The 21,104-nt window shown below is 49.9% G+C and overlaps 2 protein-coding genes across 2 annotated transcripts; one reads left to right on the top strand and one right to left on the bottom strand.

Moving 5' to 3' along the window:
• Positions 1–5,680: 5,680 nt before the first annotated feature.
• N7446_014190 (uncharacterized protein) lies at positions 5,681–11,012 on the bottom strand (the record flags this gene model as incomplete). Its single annotated transcript, XM_058522929.1, has 3 exons — positions 5,681–9,757; positions 9,811–10,284; positions 10,365–11,012. The coding sequence occupies 3 exons, from the start codon at positions 11,010–11,012 to the stop codon at positions 5,681–5,683; spliced, it is 5,199 nt and encodes a 1,732-aa protein (XP_058364767.1).
• Positions 11,013–18,765: 7,753 nt separating this feature from the next.
• Positions 18,766–20,200, top strand: N7446_014189 (uncharacterized protein; the record flags this gene model as incomplete). The annotated part of the gene is made up of 2 exons (XM_058522928.1): positions 18,766–20,098; positions 20,166–20,200. The coding sequence occupies 2 exons, from the start codon at positions 18,766–18,768 to the stop codon at positions 20,198–20,200; spliced, it is 1,368 nt and encodes a 455-aa protein (XP_058364766.1).
• Positions 20,201–21,104: the final 904 nt, after the last annotated feature.

The following is a 21,104-nucleotide window of genomic DNA, read 5'->3' as shown; positions in this document are numbered from 1 at the left end:
CTTGCGAATTTCTGATCAATCGCCCTCGAATCGAAAGACGTAGACTAAACAAAAGAAATGCACGGATGCAAACATGATAAACACAAAGCCAAAATGAACGTCATTTACCCCTGGTCGCGGGTAGGACCAGGGCCCCGCTTCAACACACCATTCCCACGCCCTCTTCTCTCCAACTGTCCAGTCTTGTCGGCTGCCGCTTGCGCGCTCGCTTGGATCAAGGGAGTACAGTGGACCTGGCACTGCACTCCTAATGGGCGCCATCCTTCTTCTTCCGTCACACTGTCTAAGGGATCATTGTCTCCGCTCCTTTGTCGTCCCCTTCCTCGCCCAGAGCCGTAGGGTCGACTGTCTGAAATTGGCCTAGGAGGCCGGTCTTGACCATGAATTCGGCCACAACTGTGCGGGCCTCCGGTCGTGTGAGGAGTTCGTCCCGGTGGAGAGCGACTCCCTGGTATGAGAGAGCGCTTCTCATCCAGTCTCGCTCGTCCTGGTGCAAGGGGCATTCCAGTAGGACGTGTGTTACTGTTTGGCTGCCAAGATCGCAATCACACCGCGCTGTTTCGCGTCGGTTGATACGATTCAGGTAAGCCCCTAGGCCAATTCGCCCAGTTCTAAGCTGCATCAGAATCGATGTCGTCGCTTTGCGCAAGCCCGTCCAGTATTCCAGCGTCTTCTTTGTTGGTGCTTCAATCAAGCGTTTCGTCGGACGACTGGTCGCTTCCTTGGCCCACGTTCTGTCCCACTCCAGCTTCGCTTCTCTGCGAATTCGTCGTCTCGCTGCGGCTGCGAGACATATGTCTCGGTTGAGGGGGTTATGCAGCCCGTCCTGTTCCTGCGCCGCTTCTTTTGCGTGTTGGTCCACGATCTCGTTGCCAATGACTCCTTGGTGCGCAGGAATCCATCTGAGTTCTGTCCGAATGCTTCTGCCCGCAAGTTGTCGGATCAGGTTGAGGCATCCTGCTAGATAGACCTGTCCTGACGGCATCCGCGGTCGTCTCAGCGCCTTCAGCGCTGCTTGGCTGTCTACAAAGATGACTACCCCGTTTTTCGCCTGCTTAGCCCATGGCTCTGTGCTTTCCAGAACCATTTCAAGTGCCATCTCAATGGCTCGAAGCTCTGCCGCATATACGGTGGACGTATTATCATCTCCCATCTGGCTATGAGCATGTTGATCCTCAAGGTCCACGACCGCTGCCGCTCCGATCCTTCCATCAATTCCGCTCCCGTCGGTGTACAGAATCAAGGGTCTTTCTCTTGGGTCTTTCATCAGGATCTGGTTGTGATTGTTCACCGCAGCTTCTCTTTCCTCGATGATTACCTCTGGTGGCGCTTGCCATGGTGCCAGGACGAATGCCTTTCGACTCTCCCATTTCCTCGTCAAAGTATCCGGGGGAGCCATAAGACATCCGCCCGCCTTCCAAGCTTGCGCCTCCATCGGTGACCATCCAGCCCAGTCTCTCTCATCTGCCGGTCGTCGACGTAACATCGTTGGCGGGACAGCGAACTTTGGTCCTGTCCGTAGTCGAAGGGCCGTTTCTTTCACCAGTCGATTCATGTGAACAGAAATAGGCGGTAGGTGAAGCTCTGCATTCAGTGCCTCTGCTGCCGTAGTTCTGAAAGCTCCACTGATGAGACATGCTGCCTGCTTCTGGATTGCCACGAAAGGCCGACTGATTATGCGTGCCTTGGAATGACTGATGAGCATAGGTTGATACCACGCGGAAACCCCAAAGAGCATCTGCGGGATTATCACCGCTTGGTAGATCTTTCGCATTGCATAGAGTGAGGCTCCCCACGTTGATCCTGCCAGGCTTCGTAGTGCGTGGAGAGAGACACCGGCCTTGGCCACCGCTTTCTCGCGGTGATGGTGGAATTCCAGACCCGGATCCAGCCAATAGCCTAGGTACCGCTCAGCCGTCCTCGTGGCTGTCACCGTGTGTCCTCGTAGAGAAAGCGATGTGTGTTGTGGGTCGACTTCCCTGGTGTTTACAAAATGCACGAGTGCATACTTCTTCGGGTCAAAAACTGATGCATGTTTCTCGGCCCATTGGTCGGCTTTGCGGCATGCCGCTCTGAGTTTCTTGATGGTTTCGCGTTCGCTGTCTCCCTTTGTCATGAAGCAAACATCGTCGACCCACCCGTTGCTTGTCACACCGTTGCTGCAGTTCTCAACGAGGTCTGCGTTGTAGATGAGATATAGAATGGGTGAGATCGGTGATCCTTGAGGGATGCCTGTAGGTGTCAGGATTCGATCGGATGTGCCCTCGGGCATGCGGATCCTTGTGCTTCGATTGGTCAAGAAGGCCCTCACCCAGGGAACGAAATGTCCCAAGCGACGTTTCTTGAGGTTGTGTAGTAGACGTTCATGGGAGACATTGTCGTACGCTCCGGACACGTCCAGCATCAGCAGAGATACCACTGGCTTGCCCTTTCCCCATGCAGTCTTGATTCGGTCGATGATAGTGTGGATAGCATGATCGGTGGATATGCCCTTTCGCCCGCCTAGATGGTTTCGTGGGAGTAAACCGTTGGTTTCTGCTGCGTAGCTGATCCGTCGCGCGACAACTGCCTCCAGAAACTTTCCGAGCGTGTTCAGCAACGCGACGGGTCTGTAGGATTTTGCGAGCTGGTAGTCACTTTTGCCTTGCTTCCGGAGCACCACCGTGATTGAGCGCTGGAAATGTGACGGGTTGTATCCCGTGTTTATGCATGCGTTGAATAACTGGACCATTGTTGCTAGAACCACCGGTATCTCGATAAGCTTGTGCCAGAGAGAGTTTGGTATACCGTCTTCTCCGGGTGCTTTCCCTGCTTTCGCTCCTCGCACCGCCTCCTGTATCTCTTGAGCGGTGACTGCTGGAAACTCGATTTGCTGTGGGTACTGGAATGAGTCCGTGTCGGATAGATCGGCTGGCGGCGGTTTGGGGAAGAAGGCAATCCGGAATGCCTCTGCCTTTTGATCAACTGTTTCTGCGAGAGTTCCAGGCATTTGGGGATCCTGTATTTTCAGCGAAGGGGTATATTGATGTGTTACGTGTATCTCGAGGGGATCTATGAGATAATCTAAATTTGAAGCGAAACCGACTATAAATAAGGTTGTGTTCTTACTGAGTAAACTTAGGGGTAAAGAATATATATTATGTGCATGGACGTAGCTGGCGAAAACCCATGTAGCCGTGTCACAGGACCGCCCCCCACCCTCGCGGGTAGGGGGTGTCCCACAGCCATAATGCAATTAACCTCCATAATGCAAATTTCCTACCTTTTCAACTTTTACGCGTATTTCTACCCACCAAAAATGCCTAAAAAAGCTCGTGATGAAGAGGATCTGCTAGCTAAGGCATTATATGCTTATACTACGCGAAAATTTTCATCTCTACGTAAGGCTGCGGACCATTATCGCGTGTCTTATTCGAAGCTTCGCGGTCGCAAAAACGGACAGACATCTCTCTCCGATCGCCCTACCACCAATAATGCATTGAATTCGAATCAGGAAAATGCATTAATTAGCTGGATCGAAGTGCTAAATTCTTGCTATACACCTCCAACTGCAAAATATATTGAAATTGCCGCAAATCGCCTGTTGAAAATAGCGGGTTCGGAGAGAGTTGTTAGTTCAATGTATAGCTATCGGCTTATACGGCGTCTACCTCCACACATCAAGCTTATTACCCAAAAATCAAAGGAGTCTTTACGAATTCAAGCTGAGGACCCTGGAGTTATTAGCCATTGGTATGATAGGCTTGAGTGTCTCTACCGTGAGCATGGTTTTGAACCTCATGAGATCTATAATTGGGATGAAACCGGCTTCCAAAATAGCGAAGGACTTAACCAACACGTCGTCTCTACGCGCCAAACTGCTAGTATTGCTACTAGAGATCGAGGTGAAACTATTACTAGCATTGAATGTATTGCCGCTGATGGCTGGGTGATGTTTCCGTGGTTTCTAGTCAAAGGTAGCGTCTACATAGAAGACTAGTATAGTAATATGTCAACCTCTTCTTCGGCGTACAAAATTATCCACTTAACGTCTAGTGGCTGGACGGATAGTGAGACTGCTTACCGATGGCTATGCTCATTTCATGAAGCCACAAAAAACCGCGTACGACGTGGGCGACCGAGGCTTTTGCTAATGGATAATCATACGTCTCATACAACTATCGAATTTCTCGATTTTTGTAAGGAAAACCTGATTATTCCTTGGTATTTTGTACCTCACACGACTCATATATGTCAGCCCCTTGATGCTGAGGCTTTTTTAAGCCTAAAACATGAGTTTAAAATGGCGAATACTGAGGTTGTGGCGTGGGGTGGAAGCAACGAAAAACGCGATTTTTTCCGCAATATTGACGCCGTCCGACGCCACGCCTTAAAGTCCAAAACTATCCAAACCTCGTTTAAATCTACTGGTATCTGGCCACTAGATCCGACACAAGTTTTGGGTAATTTAGGGCAGTATTCGGACGAAGAGACCTTACGTATGTACGACGAGCCGTCACCCACCCGCGAATTCCCAAGTTCAGCGACCAATTCTCCGCCCAATTCTTATGCGCGTATTGAAAAATTGGAGAAGACAGTTTTCCCGCTACTTGATAACCCGAATCCTGATTTACATAAAATTCGGAAGCATCTACGGCGCGCAATTGATGCCGGAAAATCGTCTCTATACAATGCGGAACTTGCTGAGATGAGTCTTGCGCGCGCCCTTAGCCATAAAACGCCTGGGAAAAAACCTACAAAAAGCAAGCGATGGGTGAAGGGTGCTACAAAGAGTCCCCTTTCATCGATTTCAGGCAATAGGCTAGTACAGCGAAGGTGTGAGAAAGAAGATGAGTCGAAGCTTCGTGCTTGGCGGAAAGACGCAGAGAAAATGGCGGCCGATTTGGCGGCTAAGGAATTGGAGGAAACACTTGAAAATGAGGAGGTTGATACATTATTGGCTAATGAGGCTATTGATGGGCTTTATTTCATGGATTCTGGACCTTATACGTCTAAAAAGTGAGCTAGAAGTTGAAGAAATTGAAAATTTGCATTATGGCTGTTAATTGCATTATGGCTGTGGGACACCCCCTACCCGGAGGGTTGGGGGTCGTCCCGTGACACGGCTATATTGATACTGCCCTACAGCTTATTCGATCCAAGGCCAAATCGTTTAAATTTTATATCAAAGACCAACCTCAGCTTAGTTATATCTGTACCTGTTAACTTAATAAGGGTTGTTTATTAGACTACAAGTCTGGTGTCGATTGCTGCTTATAACTGATGGTGTTCAACTACAGGTACTGCCCGACTTGGTTTACCGCCTTCCCAATGAGGATTTAATACAAAAAAGTTCGCGAACACCGAATCGAATTCGAACCGGTCATGAATTCGAATTCGTACGAATCGTTATTTTCAATATTAATTCTGTTGAGATAGGTAGTTGTAGTGTTCTTGTTTTTGGTTACTATCAAAAGTGGGAACCCCGTCTATTTAAATGTCCATCGCTAGTCCTGCCATAAGCTTTGACCACCGCGATACTCAACACTCCCACTCGATGGCCACCATCACCAATGGTGTCAGTGACTATGTGATCGCCGTTGTGACGGGTCCCATCAAAACCTTCAAAAACTTCATTTAAGAAAGGAAGGAAAGGGTACCCTGCGCCTTAGTCTTGTTCAATACAAATAAGGTGTAGCAATCACTCAACGCCAAGCCCTTTCCGAAACCACTCAAATCTTTCCCGAGCAAGGGGTTTGGTGAACCCATCAGCAATTTGTTCTGTGGTTGGGATATATTTGAGCTTCACTGTTCCGTTGTCTTGGACCTCTCCCTGCCACTTGCGTTGGATTTCCATATGTTTTGTGCGAGAGTGGTATTGTGGGTTCGAGGAGAGAGCAATGGCCCCTTGGTTATCCCCGCAGATGATCGTGGCGTTTAATCCTTGATTCATATTCAATTCGTTGAGAAGCCTTCTCAACCAGACTGCTTCTTTGGTGGCTTGTGTCTGCCCTAGAAATTCGGCTTCGCACGTTGAGAGGGCAACGATGCCCTGGCGTTTCGATTGCCAACTGATGGCCCCACTTCCAATATTGAAGAGATACCCAGCTGTTGATCGGCTCGTGTCACGACATCCTCCCCAATCTGCATCTGTGAAGCCTTTCAGTTTCTGAGGCTGACCCTTGTACGCGAGTCTGAGGCTCTTGGTTCCTCTGAGGTACCGCAGGATGCGTTGAGCGAGTTTTATGTGTTGGGGCCCAGGATTTGCCAGAGACCTACTCGCCACAGAGACTGCGTACGCGATGTCCCCCCTGGTTCCAAGCATAATGTACATCAGAGATCCGACCATGCGTTGGTAAGATGTCCTCTGATCTGGAGGGCACGTATAGTCTGGACTGTTCTCTGGAAGCGGTGAGGTTTCTATCGGCGTGCCGATGGGAGCGCAGTTGCCAATATCAAATTGATGAGCAACCTTGTCAATGTATGCTTCTTGACTGAGGGACAGTTTCCTGTTTTGGCGGTCCCGCTGGATGGATATCCCAAGGTAGTAGCTGCATGGGCCCAGATCTGTCATCTGAAAACGGTTCCTTAGGCTCCGCTTGATCTTCTTGATCTCTGCGATACTCGGACCCACGATCAGGAGATCATCAACATATACCGCGATGTACATATTGCTCCGAACGAAGATACCAAGATCGGCGGTGATTGGCTCGAAGCCAAGATTGCGCAGGAAGTTCGTGAGGGTCTGGTACCAGATGCGAGGAGCCTGCTTTAATCCATAGAGAGCTTTTCGAAGCTTGCAGACCCTTGGAGTGCCATCCGTCATGCGATGGGGCTGTTCGACGTAGATCTCGTGGTCTATATGTCCGTACAAGAATGCGGTTTTGACATCCACTTGCTCGATCTCGAAGTCTAGGGCCGCTCCGATTGCGAAGAGGGCTTTGTAGCTCATTGGCTTGACAACCGAGGCAAAGGTTTCATCATAGTCAATACCGTCTTCTTGTGTGAAGCCTCTCACCACCCATCTGCTCTTATGGCGGAGTACTTTGCCGTGAGGTCCTCGTTTGAGTTTGAAGACCCATTTTCCACTGAGAACTCGCCGGTCTTTGGGGGGATCAACAAGCTCCCACGTTTTGTTTTGCTTGAGTGAGTTCACTTCTTCAAGCATTGCCCTTTTCCATTCGAGCCAGCTTGTGTCGTTCTTCGCTTGATGCAGATTCTTTGGCTCAAAAGGTTCTGTTTCCTCTGCAGCTACCGTTAAGAGTGTTGGGATGATGTTCTCTTCGGGTATATTCATTAGTGCAAGTTCTTCTTCGCTCTCATCAGACGTGTCTAGTGTGACTTGTGGAGCACGAATCTTCATTTCAGGGTGATGATCTAGTGCTCCTTGTTGCACTTCATGAACTGGGTTGTCAAGTTCAAGTTGGAGTTCTGGATATCGTTGCCATTCTCCTGAACTTAGCCCTTGTTGAGCGTCGTCTTCTTGCTGGTCGCCACCGGGTGGTGAGTCAATCCCAAGGACAGAATCCTGATAAGCAGGTGATAGGGGTCCGAGGGCATCGTCACTCCGTATGGACGACAAGGTCCTGTCTCCCTGTACAGTAACAGCTGGCTGCGAGTCTTCGTTACTCGATTGAGACGACGCTGGGGTTTGCGAGTTATCGTTACTCGGCTGGGTAAGCACTCGCGAGTTATCGTTACTCCGAGGCAGTATATGCGAGATATCGTTTCTCGGCTTAGGTAGGGCCCGCTCCGATGGTGCCATTGACAATTGGCGCCCCGAAGCAGGCACGGATGCTTGCCGTATGCCTACCGACGGTTGATTTATTAGTCCCACCGTCTCACTCCCCCCTGCGGCAGCAGCCGTTGCCTCAGGTAAGCCGTCTTGTCTGGCTCCCACATCTTCTATAGTCTGTGTGGAGGGAGCTGTAAGGACTTCGTGAAATTCGGCGTTTGGAGTCCCAACGATTCTACCGTCTTCCAGGAGGATACGGTAGTTGGTATTTCCTTCATAGCCTAGCAAAATGCATGGCCTTGTTCGCGGATCCGTAAGCTTCTTTCTTTGCTTTGGCGGGATCAAGTATTCCCCTTTGGATCCGATCACTCTGAGTCGTGATAGGTCAGGCTTGTCGCCATACCACGCTTGGTACGGAGTCATGTTGAGCTTCGATGACGGCGACCGGTTGGAGAGGAACGCTGCGGTTCGAGCAATTTCCGGCCAGAATGTAGACGGCAACCTCGCATGTGCTAAGGTAGGCCTAACCCGATCATAAATTGTCTTGTGGGCTCTTTCAGCGACCCCGTTCTGCTGGTGTTGATCCACTCCTGTCACCTCGGCTTGAATTGCGCGCGAGAACAACATGAACTTCATCTCGTCTCCCACATGTTCAGATATTCTGTCGAGACGTATTCGCCTGCATTTTCGTTCGGGGCGCTCATTGTGGTCGAGGAAGAACCGTAGTGATTCTATGACGAACTCTTGTCTTCGTGGTATAGGGATAATCTCGATCCAGCCCGTGAAATCGTCAACGATGGTGAGCCAGTAACGACTGCCGTCAAGGCCCTCGTCAAATGGCCCTGCAACGTCAATATGGAGGAGCTCCATTGCGTGTTCTCCTCTCCTGCTATTTCCTGATCTGCGGTGGGGTTTTTCGATCATTCGCCCCTGCAGACACGAATTGCATGGATGACGTGGCTCCATGTCCCGAACACCGTGAGCCTGCTTTTTGAGTCGCCGAAGATTTGCATCACTCATATGAGCAAGCCGATTGTGCCACAGAGACATTTGCGGGCTAACATGGTAAGAGGGAAAAGTCAGACTTGTCCACAGATCGAGTACGTAGACTCCATGATATTCGTTGGCAGTATATAGATTCTTTTCGTTTGACTTGTTGCGAATGATAGCACTCCGGCTTGAGAATTCGACCTTTGCTCCTCGTTTGAGAAGCTGGAGCACCGATATGAGATTGGCGTGTGCAGATGGAACATAGAGGACGTTATCAAGCACAAGCCATTTCTTTCTGCCGCGTACATTGCAAAGGATATTCACTGTTCCCACTCCTGAGGGAGCCGTTGAGGCGTCAACGCCTGTAAGTGAGGGGCCATGGTACTTGGCCATTTGGACAAACCTCGAGGCACTATTGCAGACGTGCTGAGCGCATCCACTATCCACGATCCACGCGTCGCGAATAGAGAGGGTTTTTATCGCCATCATTATGGGAATATGGTCGGACAGGGCGAAATTGCCCTCGATATCGTTTCCAAATGCTTCGTTGACATCTTTCTCGGAGACTCTCGTCGCCATGAAAGTTGGTTTCTTTGGATCCTTTGGACCACCGGCATCATCATCCTCGTCATCCGTCGAAGGCCGCTTCTTCAACTGTTTGCGTGTGCCCGTATGCATCCTGCCTGGCTTTGGCTTCGGTCCATCTCCGTCTTTCTGTTTCTGTTTCGGATTCTTGGTGAAACATTCGGAGTCAACGTGATAAGGTTTTCGGCAGAAGGAGCAATATGGGACGTTATCGATCTCGATTCGACAAGTAGTTCCGTCCGACGACGGGATGAGTTTCTTGTCACCTGGCCCACGGACTAGAGCAAGAGCAGGAAGTGCTTGCGTCTCCATTGCTTGTTTACCCAATTGCCCCTTCCTATGCTCTTCCTCAATTGCCTTATTCTCGATATAGTCAAACGTGGGCGCCGCTTTCGTGACGGTCCCATTTGCGTCTCTTTCATTGACAAGGTCCATTTGCCGGAAGATATGATCGCGGAAGCTCTCGTACTCCGGACCGAGTGCATGCACGAAGAAAAATGTTCGCTCAATTTCGGAGGTACGCAATCAGAGTCAAGGAGGAGTTTTTCAGCATGGATCTTCCTGATCTCTGCTCCGAGGGCTTGAGTGCTCCCACACTTGTCTCTTGTAAGGGCCATGTATCGCCGTTGGAGGTTAACATACGTGCCTGAGCCTTCTGGTTTGAAGTTTTCCTTGACTGCCTTAAGCAGTACTTGGACTCGAGGAATCTCAAAGGCATTGATTCTTTGCGCCGCATTGTGTGTCAGCTTTGCCGTGATCATCGCAGAATAGAAATTTTGGCGGTGAATCCATTGCCGTGCTTCTTCCTCTTCTATCGGTGGAGTCGCTCCATCGTCGGCAACCGCAGATATCCGAATGAACTCATTGACCTTCTGATTCCACCGAAACCAGTCGCTGGCATTATCTAATGTTGGGATTCCGTTATAGAACGTATTGATTCCGAATTGCTCAAACTTTGTGATTTCAGTCATGTCGGCAAAGGATGCTCCTCGGAGCTGAAGAATTCAGGGCTAGATATGTCGTTGGGCCGATCAGAGGTAACCGATTCACTATTTGATGACTGAGGCGAGCGCACCTCCAAGCCAAAGAGTTCAAGGCTTGACGCGGCACTGGGAAGACTTGAGACGATGGAAACGCTTCGATCTGATGAACTTGGCGTAGGCATCCGAGATGGAGGAGTATAGTCGCTGTCCGGGACTCCTTGTAGATTGAGAGAGTACTTGTACGATCTAAAGAAGTGGGGGAAACGGCGTCGGTCAACAAGATATCCCGGCTTCCTTGGAGGGAAGATTGAGGGTCTGTTTGGCCTGAGTTTGTAACGACTCGAATTGCTGTTGTCGGAAATGAATGGATCCCCTCCACCCGAAGGGCTTGGTGGGGTGAAGGCCAAAGTCTCAATGTTGTTTTCCGACCGAGCAAGAGTGCGATAGCAACTTGTCCCCTTTGCGATACTGGAACATGTGGGTTGAGCTTGGGGGGAACCTGAGAGGTTTTCTCCAGTGTTGCGAGGAGCGATGATTGAGGTGGTGATCCTCGATGCTCGGCGTATGCGGTCTTCGGTGGACAGGCGCCAGTAGGCTCCCAAGAGTGCGTTCGGAGAAAGTGATGGGAAGTAGGACGTTTGGATATTCTTGAAGCGCCAATGGCGAGTGTATCGGAGGTATGAGAGGATGTTCAGCTCCTCGTCCGTCCAAGAGTGTCTCTTTTGTAGTGTTTTCCGCATTTTTCTTCCGAAATGGCATTGTGGCTGGTGACTCTGAGAAGATGGTTACCGAGTTTGCTGCAAATGGTGACATGTCCCGGCAGTAGGTAACATTTGCGGTACCTCATGCCAGTTTCATAGTGTAACCGTAGCAATAATGGCATACTGTCTATGGCTATTTGCCGGAGAAACTCCCGAGGCTTGCTGCAAACGGTGACATGTCCTGGCTATGGGGACAACCCTGCGATACTCCGTGCCAGTGTGACAGTGTAACAGTAGCATTGATGGCATGCTGTCTGTAAGTCTTCAGTGAATGGAAGTTCATCCAGGTTATTGCTTCGAGAGGGTTTTGAGCAATAGAACTTCATACTGTTCATCAAGTTACTGAGAATATATGATCAGTTTCTGAAGTTCATGGAGTTAGTTTCTGATAGAGAAGCTTAGCTGTAATGGCAGGGAAAGGATTTTTTTTTTTTTTATATGCCTGCGTGCCCAAAGGTAAAGCCACCCGGGCTCATAACCTGTTGAGATAGGTAGTTGTAGTGTTCTTGTTTTTGGTTACTATCAAAAGTGGGAACCCCGTCTATTTAAATGTCCATCGCTAGTCCTGCCATAAGCTTTGACCACCGCGATACTCAACAAATTCGAATCGAATCGAATCAGGCAAAAGTTCGATTCGATTCGATTCGTGCGGAGCGGTAAATACGTTAGGAACGAACGGTTGTTGGGGGAACTGCCACGAGCATTGAATTTGTTAGATTTTACGTCTCAAGCTTCTTCTAGGTAGCACGGGCTTTATGGCTTTATGGCTGGTACCCAACTTCTGCCTTTGGCTTGTAATCGGTAGGTGAACCTAGCAATAAGTTTTCGGCCTGTAGAGTCCACCCCAGGTTTCGGCTTAGTCATGCCTTTTGGTTCGTGGTACATTAAGTGCAAGCGGCTGGTTTGGCGAATAGTTATTCTCGGGGGCTTTACCTACCTTTATCGCCACCACGTGCTTTTCTCAACCCGGTACTACTAGTGTAGACTTTCTTCGTCACAGTCCGAACGACCTATAAGGTTGCGGATCTACCTTCCAGGCAGTTTCAAGAGTTAGACCAACGCCATGGCTTTGACCGACGAGCAACTTCGAGCTATCTCAATAGCAGAAAGAGTAGGAGGTAGCTCTTCTCTGCTGGGCTGTGCGTTTATTATAACGACTTTTTGTGCTTCTACCGCCTTTCGCAAGCCGGTCAACAGGTTAATCTTTTATGCATCGTTTGGAAATATTTTCTCCGCCGTTGCGTCACTGATGAGCAGGGATGGAGTTATAGAGGGCCAGAATTCTGCCTTATGTCTAGCACAAGCATTCTTCATCCAATAGTATGTCCCTAACCCTCTATGCCACTTTTGCAGACTCTAATTTTTGTGATTGAAGCTGGATGCCAACGGACTCATTATGGTCCTTTTGTATGGCTGTTAATATATATCTTGCTTTTTACCGGAAATACTCGGCAGAAAACCTCAAAAAGCTTGAAAAGTGGTACTTTATTGGTGACCTCACGCAGTCAAGAGGAGCAAGAAGAGTGTAGTTTGGCCATAACGGGTCACCTGTCGCTGCGGTCGTAGACCGTAGCGTCAGATAGGGCCCGTTCGCGCTCCCTTGTAGGGAGGCAATATGTCTGTATTGTAGTGGATTCTATATACAGAGGGAAGGCGGGAGGGACAAAATCAAGACTTGACTGCGTGAGAGATGACGAGCTACCCGCAGAGGCAAGCAACTGACTCTCGTGAGGCAGTTGTAGGAGGAAGAGGCCATCAGTAATGTCGGTGTAGATATCACGTGAGGCTACGGGCATTGTGAGGCAACCCCAATAAAACTACTCCCTTTATTGGTGACCTCACGCAGTCAAGAGGAGCAAGAAGAGTGTAGTTTGGCCATAACGGGTCACCTGTCGCTGCGGTCGTAGACCGTAGCGTCAGATAGGGCCCAAATGACCCGGCCAAACTAGGATGGTGGAGGGGACGGTGGTGAAGCAGCAGAGACAGCGGGGCCGGCGAGCCTGTCTGGAACTGGTGATTGAGCTTGTACAAAACTGACGTGTTCGCCGTAAAATACAACCTGAAGGACTCTGAGGTCCATCTCCCTAGCATCTGAATCTGGTCGTCGAGTATCCCACTATCGTGCGCATGCTGAGCTGCGCCCTTCCGAAAACTGTGACCGGAGTAGCCCTCTGTCCGTAGTCCAAGCGCTCTTAGCTTAGTAGATAAGGTCGAGAGGAAGTTGTTGCGACTGAATGGTCTTCTGTGGAAGGAGAACAAGGGGGCGTCGGGCCCTCTGGGATCGACAAGTAACAGCTTCTGAAGGGCATCAACTGGGCAAGCGCTGTCTCCCGTCTTTGCAAGAATAATTTGGACCCCTTCGTGGCGGCGGTCTCGGAGCGAGTTAACTGTGTGGCTGAGAAGATAGAATGTGTGCTCAGGTCTTCAGTCGTGTAGGTGAATTCTCCGAGGCGGAGGAATCCAGCAAATGCTACCCGGCACGCGGTTGCGAAGTTTAAGTCGTCTAGAAGGTTCGCAGACATCTCCAAGGGCCGTGACGGGAGTGCGGCGAGGCCCGCAGATAGTTTCGTAATAGTGTCACGCGAAATAGGTTTTCTGACCCGTACTTTTGTGATGGGGTTGAGTCTTCGCGCACCGTCTATGAGACGTCGAAAGTGCTTGTTATCGAAGAGTTTATCGTCAAGGAAATTATCGATATGGTAGGCTCGGAGAGCGGCTAGGTCGGCGAGTGCGGTGTCAGGCTTGACGGCCTTTTGGCTGGCGTTACCAAGGAGTCGTGAGCTTAGCCATGAGGTTAATGAATGTCTTGACACTGGCCATGCGGAGAAATTTTGTAGCGCGCAGTGCTTTTCGTAGCTGCGCTGAACGGAGAGGTAAACGGAACGTGTGTTGGCGCTGAGTTCGTTCCAGAGCACTGAGTCCGTTCCAGAGCAGTTTTAGGTGGCCGGCATTGAGCTGAGGAGCTCGTGAAGAGAACCACGCGGGCGGTTCAATACCGAGAGGTCCTGCCAATGGGGACAAATGTTAGCAATGTCTTCAAGTTTGTTACGTGAGAGCGCGTCTGCTAATGTATTTTCGCCGGAGGGGAGCCAGTGTGGCACGATGTGGATGTCTCTCGCTGCCGCTAGGATAAGCAGGTTCTTCAGAGGTGCGTTAGGCGGACCATGAAGAAAGCCTTTCTTGAGTCCCGTGTGCGCTGTGGAGCTATCCGTGTGGATAACGAGAGTATGATGGAGCCAATGGTGGCTGAAGAGTAGGAAGCCTTGTAGAATAGCGTCTACTTCGTTGGTATTGATGTGCGCATGTGCGTCTTCAGCAAGGGCCAATGTGGCAGCATTGCTTGGATGAAGCTGGTGACAATGGGCCAGCCAGCAGTCTAATGTAGACTGGGATGAGAAGAAGAAGAGCCCCTGGCCTATACTAGAGGCATCTGTGTAGAGATGCGTGATGGGGCGGCGGCAGGGGTCAATTAGGAGTACGCCGTTGAAGAGAGACAAGGAGTCCCTCCACCATTCCAAATCGTCACGTATCTCGTAAGGGATACGGCGGCGCGCACTACTCCCATGTGGGAAAGCGGCTTGGAAGGTGTATAGAGACTGTAATCTTGTTCTTCCAAGTCGGACAACTCTTGAACAAAAGGCTAATAAGCCTGTGAGGCGCTCTGCTTGCTTGACGGAGAGACTCGCTGCGTTCAGGGCAGCTGCGGCGTCCAATGTGGCGCGGCACAACTTTTCTGGCGGCAGACGAGCTTCCATTGCAATAGAGTCGATCTGGATACCTAGGACTGTAACACAGGTCCCTTGCTGGTCCTTTTGTGTATTGCGAGGAATACGTAGATAGTCGGTGACTCTGTTATAAACCTCATCAAAAAGACCCGTGGGGTCGGACACTGAGGGAGACTGAGTAATTGTGATGAAGTCGTCTAGGTAATGATTGATATGGAATGCAGGGAGGAGGCATTGGAGTATCCAATGGAGTGCCTCGGCGAAGAGGTTGAAGAGAAACGGGGCCGTTGCGAGGCCAAAGGGGAGGCAGCATTCGACATAAGTGGAATCGGTCCACTGGAAGGCAAGGAGGTGCTGGTTATCCTCGGCAACGGGGACTATTCGGAAGGCGTCCTTGATATCCCTCTTGATTATTGTGCAACCTGGGCCAGCTTGTATGACCTGCTCGTATATGTCGTCGATTGTCATGTATTCGATAGCTGACCAGGAGTCCGGTATGCCCTGGTTAAGGCCCTGTCCAGGGGGCCAGGATAGATCATGGATGCGGCGCCATCCCCCGTCGTGCTTAGGGACTAACCCAAGCGGTGAAACGAAGGAGGGCCTAGAGGCTAGTCTAACACGACCGAGGCTGAGATCCTCTGCTAGTTTGGCCGTGATCATGCCGGGTTCATGTATGTGATGGTTGGAGGAATAGCGAAACTGCTTCTTGCCCCTATAGCCGACCTGAACACCGTAGGTCAGAATGCCAGCGATAGTGGACCCGAGATCGCCCGGGTAGTAGCGTAGAAGATTGCTCCAGCCTTTCGCATGCAGTGGCGACGGAGAGGACTGTAGCCTTGGGAGCTCTGGGTTGAAAACAGGGTATTGAACAGCAGTGTTTGGTCTGGGTGGTTGCCCCTGTGGTATGAGGCTTAGGGATAGGGGATTGAGAACAACGTTGTCGGTGTCACTAGTGCAGTTCTCAAGGGCTGTCACTTGCTATTTCTTCTTGCGGCAGGAGGAGGCGCCATGCTCGCTTAGGCCACATGCTGTGCACTCATGACGTCTCTTACAGCCTTCCCAGGTGCACCCTGTCGTATTGAACTTATCGCAAACTTCTGTCTCATTATTCGAAGATCTGGTATTCCTAGCTTGACGAGGCCGGGTTGGAGGGTTTGTTGGTGACTTCGCAGACAGGGTGAGATTGTGGCGGAGGTATTTCTCGCGAAATGGGCCTGTGACCAGGTAGTTGTCCGTCGATAACTCTCCTTTATCCATCATGTATTGGTGGAAATTAAGGGCAAGTGGGAGGACTGCTTCCGACCACTGATAAGTCTGAGCGAAGTCCAGGATCTGCCTCATAAACTTGAGTAGATTGGGAACTGCTTTAGGATGTTTTTCGCCGAAGAGATATCCTACAACGGCCAGATAGGCAAGAAAGCAGGTCGTCCATATTTGAGGGTTGGGGCCCCAGTCCTTAAGCGACGCTGCTGCCTTCTTGAAGCCTACTGTGCCTCCCAACTCGGTCATCTCGAAGACTCTGTCCTCCTGATCTAGCTCGGTGACTGACTTCTCTTTGAAGCGTATGAGTTCAGTCGCCTTCAACTTCTTCTCAAAGACGCGAGTAAGAAGGGCGGCGGAGACACCCGGAAATATGTCGATGAGTGGTTTGACTTCGGGGAGTGGCTCACGGTTTTCTTCGAGATTATCGTCATCTTGCAGGTCCACACGAGGCCTTCTGTGGCGGAGATCGGTCTCCGCTACATCCAATTCAAGGCGCCTAGCCTGGTCTCTCTGTATCTGTCCTAGCCAGCTGGCACGGTCTGCCGCACCCATGGTTTCCCAAATGTGGGCCGGCGGCCAAGCGGAGTCGAGCGGGGCAGGAGTGGCACTGCTAGACTGGCTGAACGTCATGGTGGAGAGCGATATAGTCAAGGCCTATCGGTGCTGGAGAAGGACGTGAAACAAAATCAAGACTTGACTGCGTGAGAGATGACGAGCTACCCGCAGAGGCAAGCAACTGACTCTCGTGAGGCAGTTGTAGGAGGAAGAGGCCATCAGTAATGTCGGTGTAGATATCACGTGAGGCTACGGGCATTGTGAGGCAACCCCAATAAAACTACTCCCTTTCTTCTATGCTACGGGTTGCCACTGGTAGTCGCAACGGTACTGAGCCTCGTAAAATCTACCGAAAGGGGAAGGGTCTATGGGCCAGCCTTGGTAAGTACTTCCAGCACGCCTTGCCATAACATCATAAAACTGACTCTCCACTAGATATGGTGCTCAATTGCAGAACCGTGGCAATTTCTTCGCCTAGTGTGCTTCTATGGCCCAGTGTGGTAGGGGACAACAATACTATTTCGCAGCAGCGGGTCTAATTTCGTTTTTATAGGGTGGTGAGTAGTGCAACTTTTGCGATCTATGCCACAGCCGGCCTCCATATTTATCGAAAATTCAAGGCTTGACGAGTAACCAAAGAGACCCAGCCTGTTAGCAAAGTAATTAGCATTGCTCGGTCGGTCATTTCCAATATCACGACTACCGCGAGGAAAGCCTTAGCCTTTGAGCTAGCTTCGCCATATTCAACCTGCATAGAGTCCCAGAAATCCCAAAGTGGAAGCGGGTTTAGCATGCAGATCAATAAGAACGACGCCATGTGGAGTTACTTTAGATACTCCTTCCTTTTCTTTATAGCCATGATAGCTACCTGGGTATGGATCTTTTCATAGAACATTTACCTAACGTATAAGGAACTCACAAGCTATTACTGACGAGGCTTCTAGACACCATCATTTGTCAATCGAATCTACGGTCTAGCCAATTCTAGGGAACCAAATTTCGGCTTGAATTTGGCTGGAGCGTTTGTCCTCTCTCTGCAGGGGTTTTGGAACGCCATTATTTACACATCCACTGCGCTCCCAATTTTGAAGTCCCATTGGGCTTCTAAAGTCACATCCAAAACACGCTGGAGGCCACGTAAGGGAGTTGTTGAGACAGAGACTGCTGATATCCCGCTCGAGGACGCGGGGTTTGATGGGAGGTCTAATACAGGCAGCACACTATGTTTAGCGATCTGTCCACTAGTTCAGTAACAAAGCCCTGCCTGTTCGAGGCTTACTGTATATGCAGGAGACCCTAGATTTATCCATAAACCATATATAGTGGCTCATTTTTCTAATATGTACTTACAGTCCTTAGAATTTCTTACAGGTGAGTAAGCTAACCATTCTGCCTGCAGGCGTAGTGATGTTACAACTTTGGTAGCTAGCAAATCTCGATCGCGACGATCCGAAACTCGCATTTCAAGCGGCTCGATCCGTGGGGCTCTATCGACGTCTATTTGCATCATGTGTGCTTAGGCACCTCAGTGGCGAGGATGTCGACCAGAAGAGTCAACTCTCAAAGGAGGCTAGCATTAACCCGAGCAAAGAGAGAAATGGACTTCAGCTTCCTCATGAGCAGCAATTACGACTGCTTCCCTTTGAGCAGGCTTTGGAAATGTCTAGGGAACGACTGACTGTCGTGCTTAAGGGCTGGAATCAATGCTCAAAAGGTAGTCTGGGCATGTTGGTGGATCGCAAAAGAACCGAGTGAGGGGTTGCCAGTGGGAAGTGTGCCATGTATTTCTTTACTGTCAAGTTGTTGAGATTCATGGTGCACCTGGTATGTAATGCCTGATGCTTCAGGCATGAATATCGTGTCGGCATTACCTTACGAATACTGCAAGTGACCGGATCTAGTATTGATCCGATGCATCTGATTATGTAACTAAATTGAAGCATAAATAGCGTGAACTAGGGGTAATTGAAATACAGAGTCATTGATATCTCCAATGGGTTGGGCACAATACAAGAATTGACAGTTATGAGCCCGGTTCGCCGTCATTAGGACCACTGCTATCACTTGAAGCTATTCACAACGACATAGACACCGAAAGCAGCTCTGATCGACCCCAAAACCCTGAATACCCTCATCCCAACGAGCCACCTACCTCCTTGAACGCCTGTTTCGAAGCACCAGAAGCAGCAATGGAGGCGAGATCGATGCCCTCCGCTGTGAGAAGCGACAAATTGAAAGACTCGTCACAATGGCGAGCATGGTATATGCAAATAAAGGCTTTTGCAGCACAAAGAACAGTCTGGGACCTCTGTAACCCAGACACCGACGAATTGCATCGCTCAAAGGCTCTGGAAGAGCCAATTGAGCCTGAATACCCTGAGGAAGGAAATGAGAAGACTCTGAAGGCCTGGAGAGATCGCTTGGAGGTCTACAAGATCAAAGCGAACCGCTGGGAAAAGCAGCAAAAGGGTCTGAATGAAGTGAATGATTATATCATCACTTACCTGGACAACTCCCTACGTCTCAGTGTCCTCATATATGATACGCCTATCGGACGCTTAGCATACCTCAAGAAGCGCTTTGCCCGATCTTACGTGTATGAGGAGGAAGTGCGTATGAAATGGAAGGCTTTCTCTTCTCAAAGGCCTACTGGAGACGTCGAGAAATGGCTGTTCGACTGGAATGACCTACGAGAACAAGCTATTAACCTCGAACTTGACGAGGTGAAGAGTGCAAACAAGGACTTCCTCTATGCAATCAAGGATGTCTCACCGGTTTGGTGGCAGGCGTATCACGAGAAGATCATCGTGAAAGGCAAATCAATCGATACACCGGACCTGATTGAATCTTTTCGAGCGTCATACCAGGATACGGGACCTAATAGAGCGACACCCTCTCCGTCGGCAATGAAGGGCTCTTTTTCTACTTGGCAAGGTCACCAAGAAGCAAGGAGTGGCACCAAAGACGTAAGGGGTGGGAAGAATGGCAAGAATGAGACGCCATTCGACAAAAGGCCATGCCCTTGCGGACGAAAGAACCAAAAACACAATGCCGTTAATTGCTTTATCGTGAATGAAGCAATTAGACCCGACTGGTTCATTCCAAACAAGGAAAACTTGCAAAAGGTCGAGAAAACGCTCTCAGCCGACCCAGCATGGAAGAAATGGATATTTGAAGCCATTGAAAACGCTAAAACGCCATCGAATGCGGTCCAATTGAGGAGCATTGACACTCCACAGCCAACGAAGATAGCAGAGAATATGTCCTTTGCTAGCAGAGCATTCGGATCTCACTTCGCTGATTCTTCATTTAAAGAGCGGTGGATTCTTGACACTGGATCAGGTGTACACGTCTGCAATGAAAAGAGTCGATTTGTGAATCTCCAACCATGTAAGGAGACTTTAGCGACTGGAGACGGTACCACTGCTGTCCTCGGACGCGGGACAGTCAGACTGACTGGCGTGGACCCGATATCGAAGCAAGAAAAGACAATCACGCTAAGCAATGCCTGCTATGCACCTGGTTTTCACGTTAACTTAGTGTCGTACGCAAGGTTGCGAGAAAAAGGAGGCTTTTGGTCTGAATCTAGAGGCTATATACAAGATCACCAAGGAATCCCTATAGTCAGCCTGAGACTATGGCATCATGACGGATTATGGGTCTTTGACCAACCAAATGAAGACATTCGCAACTCTGCGAATGCTGTGAGATCTTCCTCGACACCACTGCAAGAAAAGGCATCGGCTGATCTATGGCACCGGCGCCTAGCTCACATTCAGCACAAAACGGTGCATCAAATCCAGACTATGGTCGACGGAGTGATCATTGAAGGCAAAGAAGACGCCTATAAGATGTGCGAGACATGTCAACTCGGAAGGTCAAATCGCCAAGTGTCAAGAAGACCAATTGGACGGGTTTTCGGACGTCTTGGGAGAGTGCACTTTGACCTAATCCAGCTCCAAAAGGCTTACAATAAGCATCATTGGATCTCTCATTTCTATATTGAAGGTATTAGGTTTCACTGGATCCTAACGCACGAATATAAGCCCGAATGTCAGCTTGCAATCAATCAATTCGTGCAATTGGCCAAGAATTGGTGGAACCTACCTATCAAGGCTTTCAACTACGACAATGAAGCGGCAGCTGGACGGCCGGCGGAACGGAGTTTGACGTCAGACGGTATAGTGGTCTATCATAGCCCACCTCGACACCCTGAAATGAATGGCCATGCTGAACGGTCAGGGGGTGTCATCGTGCACCGCATGCGAATGCTGATGATAGAGGGAAAGCTCCCTAAGGAACTATGGCCAGAAGCTGCAAGAGCAGCAGTATGGCTATTGAATCGGACTCCAACGTACCTGGCAAACGAGAAACGCTGGATTATCCCATGGGGAGAAGTGATGAAGGAGTTCGCAAGCACTGATAAAACGGTACTAAGAATCAACCTATCGAACGTCAGGTTGTACGGGAGTCTTGCCTACTGTCGTATCGACAAGCAAGTTCAATCAGATAAGATGAATCCTCGCGC

The sequence above is a fragment of the Penicillium canescens genome (assembly GCF_028828765.1).
Source record: "Penicillium canescens strain IBT 15451 chromosome Unknown utg000015l_segment0_segment0, whole genome shotgun sequence".
Lineage (NCBI taxonomy): Eukaryota > Fungi > Ascomycota > Eurotiomycetes > Eurotiales > Aspergillaceae > Penicillium > Penicillium canescens.
Note: the sequence above shows the minus strand (reverse complement) of the source record. Positions and strands in the feature narration are given on the sequence as shown.